Source organism: Nerophis lumbriciformis, linkage group LG20 (genome assembly GCF_033978685.3).
Source record: "Nerophis lumbriciformis linkage group LG20, RoL_Nlum_v2.1, whole genome shotgun sequence".
Lineage (NCBI taxonomy): Eukaryota > Metazoa > Chordata > Actinopteri > Syngnathiformes > Syngnathidae > Nerophis > Nerophis lumbriciformis.
This window is the reverse complement of record NC_084567.2, coordinates 9,514,206-9,540,341: the sequence shown is the minus strand read 5'-3', so window position 1 is coordinate 9,540,341 and position 26,136 is coordinate 9,514,206. Positions and strand designations below refer to the sequence as shown.

The window sequence follows — 26,136 nt, the reverse complement described above, 5'->3', positions numbered from 1 at the left end:
TACATATGTATATATGAAATACTTGACTTAGTATTTGGTATATATATATATACCGTATTTTCCGCACTATAAGGCGCACCTAAAAACCACAAATTTTCTCAAAAGCTAACAGTGCGCCTTATAACCCGGTGCGCTTTATTACGATTCATTTTCATAAAGTTTCGATCTCGCAACTTCGGTAAACAGCCGCCATCTTTTTTCCCGGTAGAACAGGAAGCGCTTCTTCTTCTACGCAAGCAACCGCCAAGGTAAGCACCCGCCCCCATAGAACAGGAAGCGCTTCTTCTTCTACTGTAAGCTACCGCCCGCCCCCGGAAGAAGAAGAAAAAACGCGCGGATATCACCGTACGTTTCATTTCCTGTTTACATCTGTAAAGACCACAAAATGGCTCCTACTAAGCGAAAAGGATCCGGTTCATAAAAAGACGCAATCTCTCCATCCGCACACGGATTACTACCGTATTTCACAGCAACTGATATTCCTGTGAACCGCACTGTGGAACGGGAGCACGTACGGTGAATATTCGCACCACAGGGAATGAGAAGTCATCCTTCACTGTGGTTCTAGCTTGCCATGCTAACTTCCACCCATGGTGATATTCAAAAGGAAGACCTTGCCAAAAGAGACCTTTCCAGCCGGCGTCATCATAAAAGCTAACTCGAAGGGATGGATGGATGAAGAAAAGATGAGCGAGTGGTTAAGGGAAGTTTACGCGAAGAGGCCGGGTGGCTTTTTTCACACAGCTCCGAAGGCGAACACACCTTCACTAAGACGGGCAGACAGCGCCGGACGACATACGCCAACATTTGCCAGTGGATCGTAAATGCCTGGGCAGATATTTCGGTCACAACTGTGGTCCGAGCTTTCCGGAAGGCAGGATTCACAGAACTACTGGACAACAACAGCGACACTGACTCCGATTACTTCGACGAGACGGAACCGGCCATTTTGGATGCCACGCTTGCGCAACTTTTCAATTCGGACACCGAAGACGAAGAATTCGAAGGATTTACGAATGAAGAATAACTTCAGAAGGTGAGCGCTATGTTTATTTTGTGTGTTGTGACATTAACGTTCGAGCAACATTATGTTGCTATTGCTCTACACCATTTTGAATTTTACTATGTTTGTGATTGCACATTTGCGTACATTTTGGGACAGAGTTGTTAGAACGCTGGTTTTCAATATATTATTAAAGTTTGACTGAACTATCTGACTGTTTTTTTGACATTCCCTTTAGCGCAGCGTAGGCGCGGCTTATAATCCGGGGCGGCTTATTGGTGGACAAAGTTATGAAATATGTAATTCATTGAAGGTGCGGCTAATAATCCGGTGCGCCTTATAGTGCGGAAAATACGGTATATACATATATATATATATAAAATAAATACTTGAATTTCAGTGTTCATTTATTTACACACACATAACACTCATCTACTCATTGTTGAGTTAAGGGTTGAATTGTCCATCCTTGTTCTATTCTCTGTCACTATTTTTCGAACCATGCTGAACACCCTCTCTGATGATGCATTGCTGTGTGGCACGCACAAACGTGCCTTCATCAAATGCACTAGATGGCAGTATTGTCCTGTTTAAGAGTGTCACAAACATTGCTGTTTACGGCAGACGAACTGCTTTACGGTAGACGAAAACGTGACTGCTATTGTTGTGTGTTGTTGCCGCGCTGGGAGGACGTTAATGAAACTGCCTAACAATAAACCCACATAAGAAACCAAGAACTCGCCCTCGATCATTCTACAGTTATAACGTGATTGGGCAGGCACACTGTTTATATTGTGGGAATTTCGGGAGATTTTCGGGAGAAAATTTGTCCCGGGAGGTTTTCGGGAGAGGCGCTGAATTTCGGGAGTCTCCCGGGAGTGTTGGCAAGTATGCATTAAGCACAGAGCTACGTAAAGGCATGGCTGAGCTACAAGAGGAGGTAATCTTGTCTTTTTGGCGTTTGCCTCAGAGCAATCATCCATTAAAAGGGTATGTACCCATTACATTGGCCCATTTTTTTTTAAATTCGTGAATAGCGTCACCATGGTAACACGAAATGTTGCCAACTTAAAATACTGTCTTGGCGCGAGTGAGACCTTTCCTATGGTATAACATATGTGGGGGTTTGTTGGCCGGTTCATCATGTATTAAGCATAAGAAAACGTGTGGAAGTATAATAATAAAAGTTGAAGTATGAGGAATAATACTATGGGCTGCTTGCATTGCAGCATGCCCAAAATAAACAAGAAGTAAAACTTACAATACCTGCCCCCTATTCATGCAGTTCCATTTGATGTTTGACTCAGGACTACCTACCGTATTTTCCGCACTATAAGGCGCACCGGATTATTAGCCGCACCTTCTATGAATTACATATTTCATAATTTTGTCCACCAATAAGCCGCCCCGGACTATAAGCCGCGCCTACGCTGCGCTAAAGTGAATGTCAAAAAAACGCTGCGCTAAAGTGAATGTCAAAAAAACAGTCAGATAGTTCAGTCAAACTTTAATAATATATTGAAAACCAGCGTTCTAACAACTCTGTCCCAAAATGTACGCAAATGTGCAATCACAAACATAGTAAAATTCAAAATGGTGTAGAGCAATAAATAGCAACATAATGTTGCTCGAACGTTAATGTCACAACACACAAAATAAACATAGCGCTCACCTTCTGAAGTTATTCTTCATTCGTAAATCCTTCGAATTCTTCGTCTTCGGTGTCCGAATTGAAAAGTTGCGCAAGCGTGGGATCCAAAAATGGCCGGCTCCGCCTCGTCGAAGTCATCGGATTCAGTGTCGCTGTTGTTGTGCAGCAGTTCTGTGAATCCTGCCTTCCGGAAAGCTCGGACCACAGTTGTGACCGAAATATCTGCCCAGGCATTTACGATCCACTGGCAGATGTTGGCGTATGTCGACCGGCGCTATCTGCCCGTCTTAGTGAAGGTGTGTTCGCCTTCGGAGCTGTGTGAAAAAAGCCACCCGGCCTCTTCGCGTAAACTTCCCTTAACCACTCGCTCATCTTTTCTTCATCCATCCATCCCTTCGAGTTAGCTTTTATGATGACGCCGGCTGGAAAGGTCTCTTTTGGCAAGGTCTTCCTTTTGAATATCACCATGGGAGGAAGTTAGCATGGCAAGCTAGAACCACAGTGAAGGATGACTTCTCATTCCCTGTGGTGCGAATATTCACCGTACGTGCTCCCGTTCCACAGTGCAGTTCACAGGAATATCAGTTGCTGTGAAATACGGTAGTAATCCGTGTGCGGATGGAGAGATTGCGTCTTTTTATGAACTGGATCCTTGTCGCGTAGTAGGAGCCATTTTGTGGTCTTTACAGATGTAAACAGGAAATGAAACGTACGGTGATATCCGCGCGTTTTTTCTTCTTCTTCCGGGGGCGGGTGAAGCGCTTCCTGTTCTATGGGGGCGGGTGAAGCGCTTCCTGTTCTATGGGGGCGGGTGCTTTCCTTGGCGGTTGCTTGCGTAGAAGAAGAAGCGCTTCCTGTTCTACCGGGAAAAAAGATGGCGGCTGTTTACCGAAGTTGCGAGACCGAAACTTTATGAAAATGAATCGTAATAAAGCGCACCGGGTTATAAGGCGCACTGTCAGCTTTTGAGAAAAATTGTGGTTTTTAGGTGCGCCTTATAGTGCGGAAAATACGGTATATACATTCACAACGGGTTACCTGACACATGAAACGTGACAAATTGGGGGCGGAGAGAGTGCACTATCCATTTTAGCCGCCAGATGGCAGTAGAGTGTTGAATATCTTAAAGTGTGTTTTGTGGCAATTCCAACTTTGATAGATAGATATTAACTTTATTAGTCCTTTGGGAAAGTTCCCTCAGGGAAATTCCAGTTGCAGGTTAGCACTGAGAAATACAGTAAAAAGCACTCGGAAGACAAACAGAAAAGGAGTAACAAATAAGTTACATTAAAGGATACTATAGAATATCTATGTGTACACACACGGGTGTTATAGCAGCAGCATTGTCGTTAGCGTTGTTGTATTTGTCCTTGTGTTTATTAACAGATGGTCTGACCTGTTTCACCCCCCCCCCCTTTTTTTTTTCCTTTTTTTTTTTTGCAGTCCTTATCAATCCTCCCGCTCCCTTCCTACGTCCAAGTGTAGAGTTGTACAGTTTAATGTCACGAGGGACGCTTTAGGGCAGGGGTGTCAAACTCGTTTTCATTGAGGGCCACATCGCGGTAATGGTTGCCTTTGTCACACACACACACACACACTAGGTGTGGTGAAATGATCCTCTGCATTCGACCCATCTCCTTGTTCACCCCCTGGGAGGTGAGGGGAGCAGTGAGCAGCAGCGGTGGTCGCGCCCAGGACTAATTTTGGTGATTTTTAACCCCCAATTTCAGCCCTTGATGCTGAGCGCCAAGCAGGGAGGTAATGGGTGCCATTTTTATAGTCTTTGGTATGACTCGGCCGGGGTTTGAACTCGCGACCTACCGATCTCAGGGCGCACACAGTGTGTGACAATCATTGGTACTTTAATTTTAGTACTTTAACTTTATAGGGCCACTTTTTTTTTATTTTTTTAAATTATGCATGCGGGCAATAACCTGTGATTAATCATTTAAAAAAAATAAAATCATTTGACAGTGTTGATATAAATGTAATCCCCTCATATTACATTATTGCCTATGACTATTAGATTTTTTCATGTACAAATTAATGGATACATCATACGTTAAGGTGACAAGCAAGTATTCAACTATTGATTTTTTTTATTTACTAACCTATTTTTGTAATACATAATAATGTTTTCCAATACATAATATATTGTAATTGTATATTATATTAGTAATATATAATAATGTAATATTTGGCATGATTAAATAAAGTTGAAAAGATACACATTTTTCCTGTTAAAACCTAAATAATTATTTGCATTTAGTAAAATAATTAAGTATCTTTTCAACACACACTTTTCCCAGGCCACATACAATGATGTGGCGGGCCTTGAGTTTGACACCTGTGCTTTAGAGTGTAGAGTGGCACTTTCCATCATTTTCAGCAGACTGTGTTGCAAAATGATTAACCCTTCCCTACCGTACAACAAAATAACTAAACATGGAGACAATTTACTCCAAATCATATCTTTTCATCAAAGGATGTCAACAAAGTTACATTTTCTAAATTTGAATCAGATCTTTTAAAAAGTCAATATTGTATAAAAATAGGTATCATCAGTCTAATGTAGGTGGATGAATGTACCGTAGGTCTTGTTCACACTGCAGGTCAAATCCCATTTTTCTGCCCTTTGTGAGCAGTGCAATTCTGAATTTTTCATGTCCGACCCAGGCCTCTTTCACTCTTTGTGCAGCCATTTGCTAAGAACAAAAAAGTTCATGTTAATGCACACTCAACACCCATCTTGACAGAAAAAAAACAGAAATTCAGAAATGTTTGCAAATATATTAAAAATAAAGATCTAAAAAAGCACCTATCTTTGGCAAGTTTGGCCCATTCCTCTTCGCAGCACCTCTCCAGCTCCATCAGGTTGGATGGGAAGCGTTGGTTTTCATCCAGGATTCATCTTAGTCTAGTCAGGGAGGTGACTAAGAACCCCATGGTCACTGTCTGTAAGGAGAACAACCATCTCTGCAGCAAACCACCAATCAGGCCTGTATGGTATAGTGCCAGACGGAAGCCATTTCATAGTAAAAGGTTTGCCAAAATGCACCTGAAAGACTCTCAGACCACGAGAAACAAAGTTCTCTGGTCTGATGAGACAAAAGCTGTGTGCCAATTCGGGGGCTGCATCCTTCCAAGGACCCAGCCCATGGAGTCGACAAAGTGTGGGTCCTGGCGAGAGTCCTCCAGCAGTGGCTGGAGTGATATTAATTGGGACGGTCTAGCCTACGCAACCTTTCTGCTAATGGGAGAAAAGGACACATTTGTCGGCCGGATTCAAAGGACACTTGGAACTTTTTTGAATTGGGACAGCCTTTGCGCACCGCGATGATGTCAGCACCCCACAAATGCGCACTGCAAAGAATGCAGCTGCCGAATTGAGACATTGCCAAAGATTGAAGTCTTTGGTGTGCATGCTTGGAGGAAACCATGCATCCCTCCTCACCAGACCAATACCACCCCTACAGTGAAGCAAGGTGGTGGCAGCATCATGCTGTGGGGATGGTTTTTCAGCGGCAGGAACTTGGAGACTAGTCAGGCTAGAGCAGGGGTCGGCAACCCGCGGCTCTAGAGCCGCATGCGGCTCTTTAGCGCCGCCCTAGTGGCTCTCTGGAGCTTTTTAAAAAATGTATGAAAAATGGAAAAAAAAAAGAAAAAAAAATCTATTTTTTGTTTTAATATGGTTTCTGTAGGAGGACAACCATGACACAAACCTCCCTAATTGTTACAAAGCACACTGTTTATATTAAACATGCTTCACTGATTCGAGTATTTGGCGAGCGCCGTTTTGTCCTACTAATTTTGGCGGTCTTTGAACTCACCGTAGTTTGTTTACATGTATAACTTTCTCCGACTTTCTAGGACATGTTTTATGCCACTTCTTTTTCTGTCTCATTTTGTCCACAAAACCTTTAACGTTGTGCATGAAAGGTGAGTTTTGTTGATGTTATTGACTTGTGTGGAGTGCTAATCAGACATATTTGGTCACTGCATGACTGCAAGCTAATCGATGCTAACATGCTATTTAGGCTAGCTATATGTACATATTGCATCATTATGCCTCATTTGTAGGTATATTCGAGGTCATTTAGTTTCCTTTAAGTCCTCTTGATTCAATTTATATCTCATGACACACTATCTGTATGTAATATGGCTTTTAATTTTTTGCGGCTCCAGACAGATTTGTTTTTGTATTTTTGGTCCAATATGGCTCTTTCAACATTTTGGGTTGCCGACCCCTGGGCTAGAGGGAAAGATGAATGCAGCAATGTACAGAGACATCCTGGATGAAAACCAAAAAGAATTGGTGCGTCAACAAAGTATCGAGCAAAGGGTCTGAATACTTATATAAATGTTCTTTATGAGTTTTTTAATTTTAAATAAATTCGCTAACATTTTTTACATTTCTGTTTTTTTCCTTTTAAGATGGGGTGTTGAGTGCGCATTAATGAGAAATAAAATGAACTTTTTAGATTTTAGCAAACAGCTGCAATGACACAAAAAGCGAGTACTTTCCGTACCCACTGTGTGTGCGATGCGTCCTCAATGTGAACGCTCGGGCCGCGGACATCCCACCAGGTCGTCAAAAAGCGTCATAATTATTCTCCAAATTAGACGGATATAAAATAAATAGGGCTGAAAACGGGTGGGAATAAAATGTTTTAGGAAGTCACGTGAAAGTTCCACCACATTTCCGCCATGGTTACTTGCGTAAACACTGCAGCAAGTCTGATTGCATTCACAGTAGAAATCGCAAGTTTTTTCTCATGTCAAAGACCACTAAAAAGTACGGATTTAACAAAAAAAAAATCTGAATTGGACATCCGGCCGTGCTGTGTGAAGGTATCCTATTTTGCACTGTACGAATGAAGTAGGATGTTCTTCTGAAGAGACCTAAAACCAAAACGATGAGCGACGTTCTCCTTCCTAAAGGTCCAATCTGGAGACGGAGCTGAGGAGGGAGCTAGAGCGCCCCCTGCAGGCTGGACATCCCAGCACGCCGCACAGGGAGAGGAAGCAACCTGAGCACATCCCTAAAGTACACACTGCGTCTCCAACATGGCTACTTTATATTCCCTTGTGTTTATTTGTGCTTCTTCATCTTCCAGCCGGACCGGGCGTCTCCATCGAGGACGGAGGAGAACGTCCTCGTCACAACGGAGGACAAGACCAGCCTGAGCTCCAACTTGTAGGAACTTGGAACATGTTGAAACATTGCTGATATGATGTCAAACTTGATATTTCTCTCTCTTTTTCAAAGGTCCTTGTGTCCCTCTGAGGATGAAGAGGTGAGCTTCCACCTTCAACGCAGATTTTCTGTCAAACGTTCAAAGAGTGTGATTCATATTTCATAACAATGTGGATGTTGCACAGGATGACTCTTTTGTGGAGATCAGCCAACCTTCCATCTGTGACATGTGCCAGCTGGACGACTCTTTTATCAAGACAAAGGTATCATACCATAAATATATGATAAATATTCCTTCATTTTGTCAAACAATCATACCCTAATTATATAATAAATATTCCTTTTTTTTTTTTAACATTCACCTATAAAACAATCATAGAAATTCCCACCAAGCATGTACAGTATCTTCAAATGTAAACTTTTCTTTTCATCCAAAAAACTAAATATTTAATTTTTGACTTATTTTCATTGAAACAAAAACTATTTTTTACTTTTTCATTCCCATTTTGTTATTTTTCACTTTTTTCATTCAATTAATTTTTGTACTTTTCTTTCTACTTTATTTTTAATTTTGTTTAAAATAAATTTAATAATTTTTGACTGCATTAAAAAACTAAAGATTTTTGTTTTTCTTTTAAATTACAAAAAATAAGCTTTTTTTTTTTCATTCAAAAAATGTTAATTTTCCACTTTTCTTTTCATTCAATAATAAACTACACATTTTCATATTTTCTTTTTTTAAATGACAAAAAAATTGTTAATTATTTTTTACTTTGTTTAAAAAAAAAAAATTTTTTGACTGCATTAAAAAACAAGATTTTTGTTTTTCTATTTTTTTCATTCAAAAAATGTTAATTTTGGACTTTTCTTTTCATTCAATAATAAACTACACATTTTCATGTTTTCTTTTTTTAAATGACAAAAAAACTAAACATTTTTGTTCATTTTTTACTTTTTTTTAATTATTTTTACTTCGGTTTTCACCCCAAAAACTAAACATTTTTGTTCATTTTTTATTCCTTTTAAATCAATTAAATTAAATCTACAAAGCTGAGATAGGCTCCAGCACCCCCAGGGACAAGCGGTGGAAAAATGGATGAATGGAAGGACTTATTATTCAAACCCATTTTTGAAAATTATTTATTTTTCAACTTTCCTTTTAATCCAAAACCATTTTAATTATTTACCTGTCTTTTAATGCAATAAACTAATTTGAATCCAAACAAATGATCATAACCATGTACTTCCAAATGTTTTCTGTCCAAAATGTTTTTATTTTTAAATTGTGTGGGTTTTTTGATCCACTGACCTTTGACACATTATCTATCTCACAATGTTGTATTTTTAGTATGTAGTTTTTCACAATTGTAACTTTTTCTTGCGATCAGGAAAATCTAGTATAAACATGTTTGCATCTCCAAATCTTTTTATGTTTTCTTTTTATATCATATCATGTTATCCAAAAACAATATTTTTCTTCAAAAGCACGTATCTCCAAATTGTCTTTTTTTACATTTTCAATCCCATAAACCCACTCTTACCCAAAAGCACGTCCAGTGTTTCCAAAGAAGTGTTTTGACTTACTTCATTGATGAATATGTGCACGCAAATATAACAAAGTTGTTGTTGTAGAAGCAGTGCAAGAACTGCAGCGGTGTGTTCTGTGAGAGCTGCGTGTCCAACCAGCTGCCGCTGCCGTCCTCCATCTTGCCCGAGGTGGTGTGCAGCGCCTGTTTCGCCCTCTTGCTGCAGCAGTACGCCTCCACGCCCTCCTGAAACACGAACACGCCTCCTCCCCCACTGGAACTGCAAGGTGCACTTTTCTTTTTGGAAGACTCCTCCAAAGATCTCCTCACGTTTCACTTATATATAGATCTATACTGTGTATATACACACAGTATAGATCTATATTTATATATAGTGTATATTTGCTAAGCTTACTGCTACCACAGATGTTTTTAACCTACATTGTTTTTAACAAAAGGAAGAACTGGATTTGTGTTGTGAAACGTGCAACAATTTTACATATACAATTAATACATAAAAATAATTTTATTATTAAGGAAATACATAATGATGGATGTACATATCTATATATGAAAACACAGTTTTCATCTATGCCATACAGATACCGTATTTTTCGGAGTATAAGTCGCACCGGAGTATAAGTCGCACCTGCCGAAAATGCATAATAAAGAAGGAAAACAACATATATAAGTCGCACTGGAGTATAAGTTGCATTTTTTGGGGAAATTTATTTGATAAAAGCCAACACCAAGAATAGACATTTGAAAGGCAATTTAAAATAAATAGTGAACAACAGGCTGAATAAGTGTACGTTATATGAGGCATAAATAACCAACTGAGAACGTGCCTGGTATGTTAACGTAACATATTATGGTAAGAGTCATTCAAATAACTATAACATATAGAACAGGGGTGCTCATTACGTCGATCGCGAGCTACCGGTCGATCTCGGAGGATGTGTCAGTCGATCACCAGCCAGGCATTAAAAAAATAGTCCTAAAAATGAGCGATCATAAATCTTCACTATGACGTCACTTTCGTCACTTGATTGACGTTCACGGCACCCGAGGGTCTTCTGAGATGACGCTGGCTGCTGCCAGCTCATTAAATTACCGACAGGAAGGCGAGAAACACTTTATTTCAACAGACGCTGGCGCCGTACCTGTCGACAAATAAGATGCCAAAAACCAACCACTTTCATGTGGTATTGGACAGAAAGGAGGACTTTTTTTTCTCCTCCATTCGAAAATGCGGACGTTATCAGCACCACTGTCTGATTCCAATCAATGCAAGTCATCAGAATCAGGTAATACACCAACTTATATTCTTGTCTTCATGAAAGAAAGGAATCTATATGTGTTAAACATGCTTGTATTATCTTTAAACACCTTTAACTTATTAACTATATGTGTTAAACATGCTTGTATTATCTTTAAACACCTTTAACTTGTTAACAATATTAACTATATGTGTTAAACATGCTTGCATTATCTTTAAACACCTTTTACTTGTTAACAATATTACCTATATGTATTAAACATACTTGTATTATCATTAAACACCTTTAACTTGTTAACAATATTAACTATATGTGTTAAACATGCTTGCATTATCATTAAACACCTTTAACTTGTTAACAAAAACATATATTTCATAAATAAGTAAATATAAATGATATATATGAATGAGGTAGATCCCCACGACTTGATCAATGAAAAGTAGCTCGCCTGCAGAAAAAGTGTGAGCACCCCTGATATAGAACATGCTATACGTTTACCAAACAATCTGTCACTCCTGATCGCTAAATCCCATGAAATCTTATACGTCTAGTCTCTTATGTGAATGAGCTAAATAATATTATTTGATATTTTACGGTAATGTGTTAATAATTTCACACATAAGTCGCTCCTGAGTATAAGTCGCATCCCCGGCCAAACTATGAAAAAAACTGCGACTTATAGTCCGAAAAATACGGTATAATCATGTTAGAAATATGTCTCTACTTGATTACAACAGCTGATTTATTGACCGTACGTTATTGATTTCTCTGTTGCAGCAATGACTTGATTCATATCCCATAGAAATGTTTCTTTAATAAACCTGCTGGAGTTTTTTTTAGCCTTTTTTTGTGCCCTTTATGTGAAAATTCAAATGATTCATGGGTTACTTTGATATGTTGTGTTTTGTAAAAAAAAAAAATGGTTAAAGCTAGCTAACGTCGATGTGCTAAGAAGTTACCGGTACTAGTACTAGTGGTGTTAGTAGTGATGGGTCAAACAAGGAGTTATACTGTGTGTGTGTGTGTGTGTGTGTGTGTGTCGCTTTAAGGGCAAAAAAACTGTCGAGTGGAAAACGTGGCGTGTATAATCCTGTTTCCTATTTGGCTTATTGAGCAGCGTTGTGCGTTTAGATATTCCTTTCTGCACCGTTACACATAAAACTATTTTAGAACTATTGCAGGTCAAATGCAGTTACCTTTTAATCCAGCAGATGGCACCATTAGGAAACATCAGTGCAGTGTAAACACACACTGGGCCTCATTTAGTTTTTCAACTTTTTCTTCTTATATAACGTCTTTTAGCCCTTTTTAAATCGGTGTTTAAGAAGGTCAAACTCATTGCAAGAGCGACCTGGCCACCTTGGAACATTGAACATATTACAGACAGGAAATAGTTCCCATGTGCACATTAATAGCGGTGTACCGATACAACCTTTTCACTTCGATAATGGAGGCTGGAGTATTGGCCGATACAATAATAATCCAATTAGCACAAGTCATGTAGTGTGGAAGGTTAGAAAAGGAAGTAGAATTGGTCACACAGAGAGCAATGGTTAACACTACGGAGCGGTAATTCGTGACGCAGTAACTTGAATGATGCGGACACGTTTGTTACTGGATACTTTCTTATAAGCTTCTGCCTTGGGGAGTAATATGCAACTATAATTATTTGATACATGTTTATATCCACATCGAGAGGAGCCAGATGAGGTGGTTCGGGCATCTGGTCAGGATGCCACCCGAACGCCTCCCTAGGGAGGTGTTTAGGGCACGTCCGACCGGTAGGAGGCCGCGGGGAAGACCCAGGACACGTTGGGAAGACTATGTCTCCCGGCTGGCCTGGGAACGCCTCGGGGTCCCACAGGAAGTGCTGGACGAAGTGGCTGGGGAGAGGGAAGTCTGGGCTTCCCTGCTTAGGCTGCTGCCCCCGCGACCCGACCTCGGATAAGCGGAAGAAGATGGATGGATGTTTATATCAACAAATGTGTTGTTTTAGACTAAAATGTTATAAAGGAGGCAGTGCTTCTCAATTATTTCCTGTTTCTTTAAAAGTAAGTACACCTCTGCATATCATTGTATCCTTATTAAAATTAAATAAAACAAGGAAATATAGATCCATTAACAGCAAATAGCTTTATTAACATTGTTTTTTTAAATCTAACTTCTTTTTTTTTTTAAGTGCATCAATATGTCCGAAAAAAAAAAAAGTAATGACCCTTATTCAAACTATAAACATTTTTTGACCGACTTGAACCATTTGATACTGACAAATACAATTAAATACACTCAAATAGTGATAATAAATTTAAATTAAAGTAATTTTGATAGTAGGATAATATAGCTAATATAGACACTTAAATCAAGTGTTGCCTTCATTATAGCACTTATATAAGACTTTTAAAGTCATTTTGTTAGTAGGCTAATATAGACATTTACATCAAGTGTTGCCTTCATTATAGCACTTATATAAGACTTTTAAAGTCATTTTGATAGTAGGCTAATATAGCTAATAGACACTTACATCAAGTGTTGCCTTCATTTTAGCACTTATATAAGACTTTTAGTCATTTTGATAGTAGGCTAATATAGCTAATAGACACTTACATCAAGTGTTGCCTTCATTATAGCACTTATATAAGACTTTTAAAGTCATTTTGATAGTAGGCTAATATAGCTAATAGACACTTACATCAAGTGTTGCCTTCATTTTAGCACTTATATAAGACTTTTAGTCATTTTGATAGTAGGCTAATATAGCTAATAGACACTTACATCAAGTGTTGCCTTCATTATAGCACTTATATAAGACTTTTAAAGTCATTTTGATAGTAGGCTAATTTAGCTAATAGACACTTACATCAAGTGTTGCCTTCATTATAGCACTTATATAAGACTTTTAAAGTAATTTTGATAGTAGGCTAATATAGACACATCATGTGCTGCCTTCATTATAGCACTTATATAAGACTTTTAAAGTCATTTTGATAGGCTAATATAGCTAATAGACACTTACATCAAGTGTTGCCTTTATTATAGCACTTATAAGACTTTTAAAGTCATTTTGATAGTAGGCTAATATAGCTAATAGACACATCAAGTGTTGCCTTCATTTTAGCACTTATATAAGACTTTTAGTCATTTTGATAGTAGGCTAATATAGCTAATAGACACATCAAGTGTTGCCTTCATTATAGCACTTATATAAGACTTTTAAAGTCATTTTGATAGTAGGCTAATATAGACACATGTGCTGCCTTCATTATAGCACTTATAAGACTTTTAAAGTCATTTTGATAGTAGGCTAATAGACACATCAAGTGTTGCCTTCATTATAGCACTTATATAAGACTTTTAAAGTCATTTTGATAGTAGGCTAATATAGCTAATAGACACATCAAGTGTTGCCTTCATTATAGCACTTATAAGACTTTTAAAGTCATTTTGATAGTAGGCTAATAGACACTTACATCAAGTGTTGCCTTCATTATAGCACTTATATAAGACTTTTAAAGTCATTTTGATAGTAGGCTAATATAGCTAATAGACACATCAAGTGTTGCCTTCATTATAGCACTTATATAAGACTTTTAAAGTCATTTTGATAGTAGGCTAATAGACACTTACATCAAGTGTTGCCTTCATTTTAGCACTTATATAAGACTTTTAGTCATTTTGATAGTAGGCTAATATAGCTAACTGACACTTACATCAAGTGTTGCCTTCATTATAGCACTTATATAAGACTTTTAAAGTAATTTTGATAGTATGCTAATATAACTAATATAGACACTTACATCATGTGTTGCCTTCATTATAACACTTATATAAGACTTTTAATTTTTTGCGGCTCCAGACAGATTTTTTTGTTGTATTTTTGGTCCAATATGGCTCTTTCAAAGTTTTGGGTTGCCGACCCCCTACTGTAGTGTAAAAGTGTAAAAAAAAAAAAAGACGGAAACATTCTTGTTGCTTTATTTGTAATGTTTGCTGTCATACATAAATAAATATGCCGCAGTCTCACGCTTGTGGATTTGGGCACTTTGCTAAAAGAGAGAAATAAATGTTTTCACTGGTGACAAAAAAGGATGCAAAGGCAAGGAAAGAAAAGTTCTCACCTGGTTTACAAGCCGACGTTCCGGTATTTCTTTTACCTTTCATCATCAGAATCAGAGTTCAGAAACAATTCGATGTATCGTCCACCTAAAGTGACACAAAAGGGATTCAACTTGAAACACTGTGGCTGTAGGCAACTCCCTTTTCTGGAACTAGCCGCATCTTTTAAAATGTTGGTGTGAACGTCAGAGAGTGCAGTCGTTTCCAATGATGGTGCTATTCCTGCTGACTCAGCGGTTCACTGCCTCACCTATGTTCATTCTGTCGTGGGACATGGCCGCCACCGCGTCCTCGTGGCAGTCGAAGTAAATGTCGGCCTCGCCGCTCGGCCTCCCGTTTGGACCGAGCTCGAGTCGGATCATGGACACCGACAGCGGGGAGAAGAACTGCCGGAGATGAAAACATATTTGAAAATGAGTAATGACAACAAAAAGAAAGCCATTAAAAAAAATAAAAAAAAGTGTGAATGCTGAAAAGCCTAACTGAATTTGAATGCTGAGGATGATTATAATGTGCTTTACAGCATTCAAACAATATAACGTTGATTTTTTTTTTACCTGAACGATGTCTTCTCCAGACGCGTGGTAAGAAAGTCCTCTCAAGTGGACGTAATGTGATGGCAGTCTGGAGGTCTTTGAAGGCCGTGGTGCAGCAACTAGTGAAGATAACACACTTTTAATGACTAAGTGTTCATTTTCTGGCTCCCTCTTATTTTTCAAATGTTGTCATTTGCTGGATAAGTCTGCATATTCATTCATCTGATCGTTTCCAGGACTTATGCAGATCCCAAACACAGATCAGCAGGTACCAGAAGGTAAGAACATTTGGTTTTGCATAATATTACGAAACAAAACGGCAGGTAATGTCTTACCTTATACACACACCATAATAATACTCATATGTTAAAGCACAGTACAATCCATCAAGTGGTGTGGCTTCATAGCTTACCAAAGTCCTACTAAAACATGTTGATAGATTTTTTTAACGCCGTGTGTAATGTTCTATATTTTCAATGGAACATATAAAATGTTGGTGTTTACTCGAGTCATATTGCAGTCTACACGTATCTCTTATGTGTGACTGCCTTCTACTGGTCGCACTTATCATTTCACCATGTACCAAATAAAATAGCTTTGAGGTCGGTAAGCACAACCAGAATTATTCCGTACATTAGGCGCACCGGGTTAAAAGGCGCACTGTCGAGTTTTGAGAAAATGAACGGATTTTAAGTGCGCCTTATAGTCCGGGAAATACGGTACTAAGAGACTCAAAGACTATAGAGTCATACCAAAGTCTGTAAAAATGGGACCATTTTCCTCCCTGTTGGCACTCAGCATCAAGGGTTGGAATTAAAAGTTAAAGTACCAATGATTGTCACACACACATTAGGTGTGGCGAAATTATTCTCTGCATTTGACCCATCACCCTTGATCACCCCCTGGGAGGTGAGGGGAGCAGTGAGCAGCAGCGGTGGCCGCACCCGGGAATCATTTTTGGTGATTTAACCCCCAATTCCAACCCTTGATGCTGAGTGTCAAGCAGGGAGGTATAGGTCGCATTTTTTATAGTCTGGTAGGGATGTCTGATAATATCGGACTGCCGATATTATCGGCCGATAAATGCTTTAAAATATAACATCGGAAATTATCGGTTTCAAAAAATGTATGACTTTTTAAAACGCCGCTGTGTACACGGATGTAGGAAGAAGTACAGAGCGCCAATAAACCTTGAAGGCACTGCCTTTGCGTGCCGGCCTAGTCACATAATATCTACAGATTTTTGACACACTCACATGTGAATGCAAGGCATACTTGGTCAATAGCCATACAGGTCACACTGAGGATGGCCGTATGAACCACTTTAACACTGTTACAAATATGCGCCACACTGTGAACCCACACCAAACAAGAATGACAAACACATTCCGGGAGAACATCCGCACCGTAACACAACAGAACAAACACCCAGAACCCCTTGCAGCACTAACTCTTCCGGGACGCTACAATATACAACCCCGCTATCCCCTCAGGGAGAGCATGTCCCAAATTCCAAGCTGCTGGTTTGAGGCATGTTGAAAAAAAGTATGCACTTTGTGACTTCAATAATAAATATGGCAGTGCCATGTTGGCATTTTTTATCATAACTTGAGTTGAAGTTGTTCTCTTATTTTGGAAAACCTTGTTACATTGTTTAATGCATCACAACAAAATTAGGCATAATAATGTGTTAATTCCACGACTGTGTATATCGGTATCGGTAATTAAGAGTTGGACAATATCCAGATATCGGCAAAAAAGCCATTATCGGATAGCTCTAGTCTTTGATATGACTAGGCCGGGGTTTGAACTCACAACCTACCGATCTCAGGGCGGACACTCTAACCACTAAATCACCAAAATGATTCCCGAGCGCGGCCACCGCTGCTGCTCACTGCTCCCCTCACCTCCCAGGGGGTGAACATGGGGATGGGTCAAATGCAGAGGATAATTTCACCACACCTAGTGTGTGTGTGTGTGTGTGTGTGACTATCATTTGGACTTTAACAATACAATTTTTTACATACCTGCCAACTTTTGAAATCAGAAAAACCTAGTAGCCAGGGTCCAGGGGTTGCAGGCCCCGATAGGTCCAGGACAAAGTCCTGGTGGTTGTTCAGGGCCTTCGCCCCCCGACGCAAAATGATTATTAGCATTCAGACAGGTTAAAATGTTGCTAAAACCATCACTTTTCTATCAGTCACAGTGACTTTTCAAAACAAAAATATTACAGCAAAAATCATATGGGTTGATTGACATGTTTATTCTGTAAGCTAACTTCAATAGTTTGAAATTATTTTGACAGTTAATGCCAGTTATCCTGTCAACCTTTCACAAGACTTCAATTTGTTAATTGAAAGTATAAACAGTATAAACACTTTTTACAGTAAACAAATGGTAAAACAGTACTAAACAATTCCATAAAAAAAAAAATTGGTGTCATTATTAACTTTCTGTCCAAGCTTGTATAATCTACTGCCTTGTTCAATTGTAAAACAGATTCTGTGCCTAAAATTCACATTTCTATCACAATTATCATACTGTAAACATGGTAAGCTAACTTCATTAAAATTAATAGTTCTGTCAATAGCATGGAATTACAATTCAAATGTAGTTTTTTTGTAAGCCTTTCAAAAGAATTCAAAATATGAAAAATTAATTTAAGCCATCAGACACTTGAAAAGTGGCACATCACATCTCTAATGTAATCATTTTAACTTTTCAACAGAAATAGCACTGCAAAAATATTAAGGACATACTTCTGTATTTTGGTAGTTATGCTGTCAACATTTAACAAGATTTCTTCAACGGTATGGGGCGGTATAGCTCGGTTGGTAGAGCGGCCGTGCCAGCAACTTGAGGGTTGCAGGTTCGATCCCCGCTTCCGCTATCCTAGTCACTGCCGTTGTGTCCTTGGGCAAGACACTTAACCCACCTGCTCCCAGTGCCACCCACACTGGTTTAAATGTAACTTAGATATTGGGTTTCACAATGTAAAGCGCTTTGAGTCACTTGAGCAAAAGCGCTATATAAATGTAATTCACTCACTCACTCACTCAACTTGGACTTGAAAGCATAAATAGTATAAACACTTTTAACAGTACTAAACAATTCCAATAGATAACATTGGTGTCATTACCTTTTTGTGGCTAAAATCCAAATGTATCCAAAGAATCTGTTTGGGCGACGAAAAACGTTGAAAGTTTTCCACTTGTATCGCTAGCAACGGCATTAGACTTGTGTTTTTTTGTCCCAACGTGGTCTTTTACATCGCTAATTCCTCCGTGTCCGATCGAAAAATCTTGTCTGCACAAGGTGCAATTCGCGTAGTTTTCACCCTTTTTGGAACGGATAATTATTCCCGGATAGGCTTTTGAATATTCTTCACGGAATGACTGCAGTTTTCTTTTCGGTTTAAGACTCGTTTGCGATTTTTCTCCGGCTGATTCCATGATCGTTCGCTCGTTTGGAAACAATGGCAACTGGTGCCTCGTGCTTGGCAGCGGTGCTATAAATAGCATCGCGCATGGCATTCGGAATGGCTCGATAGGAAGTTACGGGAAGCAGTGTCGATTGTCATTGTTGTTACGCGATTTCGTGAATAAAACTTTTAAAAAAAAATTATTTTAAAATTTTATTTTTTATCACTGCAACCGTAACCCGGAATAGGTTGATGAAAACCGTACTAATTACGGGAAAACCGGAGTAGTTGGCAGGTATGCTATAACCACTAAATCACCAAAATGATTCCGAGCGCGGCCACCGCTGCTGCTCACTGCTCCCCTCACCTCCCAGGGGGTGAACATGGGGATGGGTCAAATGCAGAGGATAAATTCACCACACCTAGTGTGTGTGTGACTATCATTTGGACTTTAACAATACAATTTTTTATGTATTTTTGGTGCTGTTCTTATTTTACTGCTATAAAATCCACACTGTGGGTGGAACAAAAGAAGGATCTGGACTTTTCCTGGCACGTTCTAAAAATGGTGAGATGTAGGAATGAATATTGTAAAAAAGCAAACCAAAGTAAGAGAAGACATCTAACCGGGTCTGACGGCTGTGTGTAGAGGAGAGACCCTCTTCTTGGTGACCTCGCTGCTTGGTGACGATGGACCCCTCCATCTGGACTGAAGCTCCTGGCTCGTGCTGGGAAACACCTCGATGTACCTGACCATCACAAGACACTTGTCACTTGACTGACACCACACAGAATCCTGTGAGACTACCTTTCCCCAATTAGCTGTCTGTCCTTCTGCAGGGCTTCGTCAGCTGCTTCCTGCGTGGCAAACGTCACGAAGGCTTTCCCCGTGTTCCTTCCTTTGCGGTTTGTGATAATGGTGATGCCTTCCTTGATGATGTCCAGACCTCAACCACATAAATGTGTTTCATGAGCGGGTGACACAAGAGCAGTATTAAGCTCGCTATGTCCTTACCAGAAAAGAAGAGGACGATGTCGTTCTCGGTGCAGGAGAACGGAAGACCTCGGAGTCGGACCACCCGACTTTCCTCAGGAGACTGGGTCGTTTTCTTCAGGATTTCTTCCGCATTGCTGTCTGTTATTTCGTAAACTGCGGAGGGAGGAGCACAGCATTAGGGACAACTGCACTAGTTCTGAATGATACCTGATACAGGTCGTAGTTTCACCATGTTGACATTGGGCAAGGTTTCCCCTTAATGTATTTGATTGCGCCACGGCAACCCTAAAAAGGTGTTTTTTTTTAACGTAAAAACAAAATAAAGTAATATATTGTAGCGTCCAGAACACAGGTGTCAAACTCAAGGCCCGCGGGCCAGATCTGGCCCTCCACGTCATTTTATATGGCCCGCAAAAGCCTGGAAATAATATCCATCCATCCAAACAGAATTTTAACGCAAAAAACAGTAGTAGTTTTTCTCAATTTACCGTAAAATGTATTGTCATTTTTAATAATTTGATGGGTAGTTTGCTGTAAAGTGAAGTATTTTTATTTAGACAAAAACATGTTTGGAAAGTATGATAATATACTGTAATATGTAATACTGTAATGTAGAGATGTCCGATAATGGCTTTTTTGCCGATATCCGATATTCCGATATTGTCCAACTCTTAGTTACCGATTCCGATATATACAGTCGTGGAATTAACACATTATTATGCCTAATTTTGTTGTGATGCCCCGCTGGATGCATTAAACAATGTAACAAGGTTTTCCAAAATAAATCAACTCAAGTTTATGACATATTTATTATTGAAGTCACAAAGTGCATTATTTTTTTTAACATGCCTCAATACAGCAGCTTGGAATTTGGGACATGCTCTCCCTGAGAGAGCATGAGGAGGTTGAGGTGGGGGGGGGGGGGTCTGCTGCAAGGGGTTCTGGGTATTTGTTCTGTTGTGTTACGATGCGGATGTTCTCCCGAAAATTGTTTGTCATTCTTGTTTGGTGTGGGTTCACAGTGTGGCGCATATTTGTAACAGTGTTAAAGTTGTTTATACGGCCACCCTCAGTGTGACCTGTATGGCTGTTGACCAAGTATGCGTTGCATTTACTTGTGTGTGAAAAGCCGTAGATATTATGTGATTGGGCCGGCACGCAAAGGCAGTGCCTTTAATGTTTATTGGCGCATTCAAGCCTTGAAGTAGCGAGAGAAAGTGCATGAGTAAAACGTTCATTCTGATTTGCTTTAACACTGAATATGGAACAAGCAACGCTTATATAACTTAATACTGCAAAATCAACTTTCAAAAAACAAACGAAAAAAAATCAATGGTATATTAAATAAAATGTAGATAAAAAATTGAATGCCTCTTTTCTATTTGCAGCTTTCTGAGGTAAATATCAACATTTGGTGGTAGCAGGGGGTGTATATTGTAGCGTCCCGGAAGTGTTAGTGCTGCAAGGGGTTCTGGGTATTTGTTCTGTTGTGTTTATGTTGTGTTACGGTGCGGATGTTCTCCCGGAATGTGTTTGTCATTCTGGTTTGGTGTGGGTTCACAGTGTGGCACATATTTGTAACAGTGTTAAAGTTGTTTATACGGCCACCCTCAGTGTGACCTGTATGGCTGTTGACCAAGTATGCGATGCATTCACTTGTGTGTGTGTAAAGGCCACATATATTATGTGACTGGGCCAGCACGCTGTCCGAATGGAGGAAAAGCAGACGTGACGATAGGTCGTAGAGGACGCTGAAGGCAGTGCCTTTAAGGCACAGCCCCAATATTGTTGTCCGGGTGGAAATCGGGAGGGTTGGCAAATATGAGTATTAGCGGTGAATGTGGTGTTACAGCGGCACCGCCGCTGTATAATACTGGCGGGCCAGCTCTAATGTTAATTTGATATTGCCTCAAGGGCCAAATTTAGCCCGCGGGCCAGAGTTTGACACCCTTGCTTTAATATAACAACATCATTTTATGATTACGGTTCGGGTTCGGTGAATGCGCATATGAAACTGGTGGGATTCGGTACCTCCAACAAGGTTAAGAACCACTGGACTAGACGTATAAGATTTCATCGGATTTAGCAATTAGGAGTGACCGATTGTTTGGTAAACGTATAGCATGTTCTATATGTTATAGTTATTTGAATGACTCTTACCATAATATGTTACGTTAACATACCAGTTGGTTATTTATGCCTCATATAACGTACACTTATTCAGCCTGTTGTTCACTATTCTTTATTTATTTTAAATTGCCTTTCAAATGAAGATGGGTGAAAATATGTCAACACGGCTAGATATATCCTGTGGTGTACCCCAGGGATCAATACTGGGACCAAGATTGTTCAATCTTTATATAAACGACATTTGTAAGGTTACGAAGGACTTAAAGTTGGTTTTATTTGCGGACGACACAACTGCTTTCTGTTCAGGAGAGAGCACACAGAAGATAATACAAATAATAACAGAAGAAATGAACAAATTAAAAAGATGGTTTGACAAAAACAGACTATCTTTGAATCTCAGTAAAACTAAAATAATGCTATTTGGTAATAGTAGAAAAGAGCATCATAGACAAATACAAATAGACGGAGTAGACATAGAAAGGGTAAAAGAAACTAGATTTTTGGGAGTATTAATAGATGATCAAATGAACTGGAAATCTCTTATACAAAACATACAACATAAGATGGCAAAAAACATTTCAATAATGAATAAAGCAAAATATGTCCTGGGCCAAAAATCACTACATATTCTCTATTGCTCGCTAGTGTTACCATATCTGAGTTATTGTGCAGAAATATGGGGAAATAACTACAAATGTGCGCTACATTCGCTAACCGTGTTACAAAAAAGATCAGTTAGAATAATACATAATGTTGGATATAGAGAACACACAAACCCTTTATTTATTAAGTCAGAAATATTAAAGTTCGGTGATTTGGTGAAATTGCAAACAGCTAAAATGATGTACAAAGCAAACTATAACCTGCTACCAAAGAATGTACAACAATTCTTCTCAACTAAAGAGGAGAAATATAACCTTAGAGGAAAAAATAATCTAAAACATTTATATGCACGTACAACACTTAGAACTTTTAGCATATCAGTATGTGGAATTAAATGATGGAATGGATTAAGTAAAGAAGTTAAAAATTGTACTGATATGATCCACTTTAAGAGGTTGTTCAAAATAATAGTGCTTTCAGAGTACAAAAAAGAAGAATTATGAGAAATACTTTCAACCTTATTGAAAATAAGATATTCTTCATCTCAGTATGTTACGGTAATAATGACTGAATTAATTAATTAATTACATATTACAAAACTGTTGTATACTAATTCATAGATGTTATTTTATTATATAAAAAGGTCAGTAAATGATTCTATATATTTGTAAACGCTTTGAAGTGGGAAAGGGGTAGGATTAAATAAGCTTTGCTTCTTCCTACTCCTTTTCGGGCATGATGTAAAATGAAATGATATGAAATTGTGTGATGTATTATGATGTAAGTGTGTTCATGTTCCAAATAAACTAAAGAAAGAAAGAAAGAAATGCCTATTCTTGGTGTTGGGTTTTATCAAATAAATTTCTCCCAAAAATGCGACTTATACTCCAGTGCGACTTATATATGTTTTTTCCCTTCTTTATTATGCATTTTCGGCCGGTGCGACTTATACTCCGAAAAAATACGGTAGGCATAATAATGTGTTAATTCCACGACTGTATATATCGTATCGGTTGATATCGGAATCAGTAATTAAGAGTTGGACAATATTGGAATATCGTCAAAACAGCCATTATCGGACATTAGTCGCGGGCCTTAGTTTTTACACCTGTGTATTCCCCAATTAGCCTATGCAAGTGTCGAAACGACATTCAAACCTTCCACGTAGCGAGGTCCGAGGTACTGTCGGTGCTTCTCCAAGGCTTTCCTCACGTCCTCCTCGTGCTCCAGCTCCACGAAGGCGCGTCCCGACGGCCTGCCCTGGCTGTCCACGGTCATGTGGACGCCCGACACGCCTTCCCGGATCCGACACTCTGGAGCACAGTCGATAATGAGTCGCTAATGTCACGGTACTCTCCGTGCGTGCAGTCCGGACCTCTCACCTGAGAAGAAGCGCGCTACGTCCTGGGCCGTGCACGCCCACGGCAGACCTTGGACCTGGACAATGTACACATCCTTCTTCTCGGGCTGCTCCGGCACCTGATAGTCTGGCAGGGGAGGATATTTATCTTCCTCAGGTGCCTGAAACAAATGTACAAAGCGGTTTTAAAGTAATGACTCACATTATGTAGACTTTTAAAATAGAGCTGTGACGTGCTGGATGCTATTGTTTGTGTCCCTAATGTTGTGTCCTGTGAGGCCACAAGCTGGGGTAATGCTAACCTTGCTGCACAGGCTGCGCCGCACTGCGAGATGTAGTCCCCGGAGAGAGTCCGTCCGGGTCTTGGACGTCAACGTGGAATTCGGAACGAAACCACACCTGGCGGACAGGGTCACGTGACTCGCCGCCACACACCTGTGTAACAACGCCAACACTGACCGACAGCTACGAGACATGCTAGCAACTGAGTGTTGCGCAGTTTAAAGGCTCTCAAACGCGACGCGGGAAGAAAATGAGATGATTAATGTTCGTCAGAGGCGCGCATGAACAGCATTAATTTCATTTAATTCAATTAATTTGTTGTCAATGGCAAAGGTAGAACTTCCTCACGTGGGGCAGTCAAGGACGAGACGCGAGTCAGCCTGAAAACACTTCCTGTATCCGGTGCGAATTTCCAAAATAAAATCGAGCTTACGTGTGTGTGTGTGTATATATATACAGGGCCGGCCCGTGGCATAGGCCGTATAGGCAAATGCTGAGGGCGCCGTCCATCAGGGGGCACCAAGCCAGTGCCACAAATGTTGGAGAAAAAAAAAAGAAAGAAAGAAAGTTGGTACTATTATTTGTAAATACAAAACGTTAATTAAAATGCAAAGTAAAGCCTATTTAATAGAAATATTATTTGTTACAACATTACACCCCCCCCCCCCCCCTCCCTTACCGTATCATGACTCTTTTTGGACGTCACCACATCAAAAAATCAACACAAGATGTCAAAACGGCCAAAACTGTCAGGTGCCCAGGGAAGAAAAAAGAGAAAAGAAGAGGAGTAGAAACGAGAAAAGACAGAGGTAGCAGGTAGGTAACGTTAGCCTACATGAAATTATTTGTCTGTTACAGAATGTGATAGTAACCTGGCTTGTTAGCATTAAGCTAATGTTACATGATTCGGCAATTGCTAATCAATAAATAGCTAGTTCTGTTTTAACGTCGGGTTAATATTGTGGAGGGGGCTAAATTGTTATGGAAAATAATAATGTAACGTTAGGTAATTACTGTACTCCCACCTTACATTCATCTGGTATTAGATCTTTTAAGCAGGTGTTTTTTGTTTACATTGTTATTGCCTTCTGGTTAGCTAATGTTTGCCCTGCAGGTAATAATCACTTGTCCACTCCTTTATATATTAGGTATAGTTGTAAGTAAAAAAAAAAAAAAAAAAGGTACAACCCCCCATACAGCAAAAACGTCTCAACTAACATTGGACACAAATTCCTCAATCTGATTGACAAACACTTTCCCAAAGACAACACCCTAAGAAAAGTATTCAACAAGAACAACATTAAATTGAGCTACAGCTGCATGAACAATATACGACAAATCATCTCAAACCACAACAAAACAATTGCAAATGAGCCGTCGGCCCCCAGACAGAGCGACTCCAAAACCAACAAAGACTGTAACTGTCGAAAGAAACCTGATTGCCCTCTCAACGGGGGGTGCTTACAAACATCAGTTGTCTACCAATCTAAGGTAATACGCAAGGACATTAACACATCCGACACATATGTAGGATTAACCGAGGGAGAATTCAAAACCAGATGGAACAATCACAAGGCTTCTTTCAGGAACAAAAACCTGCGAAATACCACAGAACTCAGCAAACACATTTGGAACCTCAAAGACAATAATGCTGAATATTCAATAACATGGCAAATTCTTGCATCCAGCACACCTTACAATAGTGGTAATAAAAGATGCAACCTATGCTTGAAAGAGAAACTGTTTATTATTTACCGTCCAGACCTGTCATCCCTCAACAAGCGCAGCGAAATTGTAACAGCATGCCGCCATAGACGGAAACACCTCCTAGGTAACACATGAGCCAATCACCACGCCCCTACGCCAGCCTGTACCCACCCACTCTGTGCCCTATATAAACCATGGTATGCGAATGCTCCCATTAAAATCTCCTGATGATTGAGGGTACCCCCCCTCATGAAACAGGCCTGTAGAGATGAAATAGTCTTGTGATTTTTTTCCCCCACACATACATATATATATATATATATATATATA

At 39.5% G+C, this 26,136-nt stretch overlaps 2 protein-coding genes across 4 annotated transcripts in view; one reads left to right on the top strand and one right to left on the bottom strand.

Annotated features, from left to right (window-relative positions):
* The window catches only part of rufy3 (RUN and FYVE domain containing 3), a 48,619-nt gene extending 38,145 nt beyond the window's left edge, over window positions 1-10,474 (top strand). The window contains exons 14-18 of one of the 3 annotated variants that reach the window (XM_061980403.2): window positions 7,596-7,701; window positions 7,772-7,851; window positions 7,924-7,951; window positions 8,037-8,114; window positions 9,487-10,474. In XM_061980403.2, the coding sequence (XP_061836387.1) occupies window positions 7,596-7,701; window positions 7,772-7,851; window positions 7,924-7,951; window positions 8,037-8,114; window positions 9,487-9,627 (433 nt within the window). In that variant the 3' untranslated portion in view covers window positions 9,628-10,474. Of the gene's footprint in view, window positions 1-7,595; window positions 7,702-7,771; window positions 7,852-7,923; window positions 7,952-8,036; window positions 8,115-9,483 lie in introns of all 3 variants that reach the window. The other 2 variants (XM_061980402.2, XM_061980404.2) reach the window with 2 other exon arrangements.
* Window positions 10,475-14,613: 4,139 nt separating this feature from the next.
* grsf1 (G-rich RNA sequence binding factor 1) lies at window positions 14,614-24,508 on the bottom strand. Its single transcript, XM_061980401.1, has 10 exons — window positions 24,120-24,508; window positions 23,840-23,978; window positions 23,615-23,770; window positions 19,743-19,877; window positions 19,536-19,674; window positions 19,355-19,476; window positions 15,328-15,425; window positions 15,021-15,156; window positions 14,773-14,857; window positions 14,614-14,700 (listed from the first exon to the last, which is right to left on the bottom strand). The coding sequence occupies exons 1-9, from the start codon at window positions 24,291-24,293 to the stop codon at window positions 14,805-14,807; spliced, it is 1,152 nt and encodes a 383-aa protein (XP_061836385.1). The 5' UTR covers window positions 24,294-24,508; the 3' UTR covers window positions 14,614-14,700; window positions 14,773-14,804.
* Between the last annotated feature and the right edge of the window lie 1,628 nt (window positions 24,509-26,136).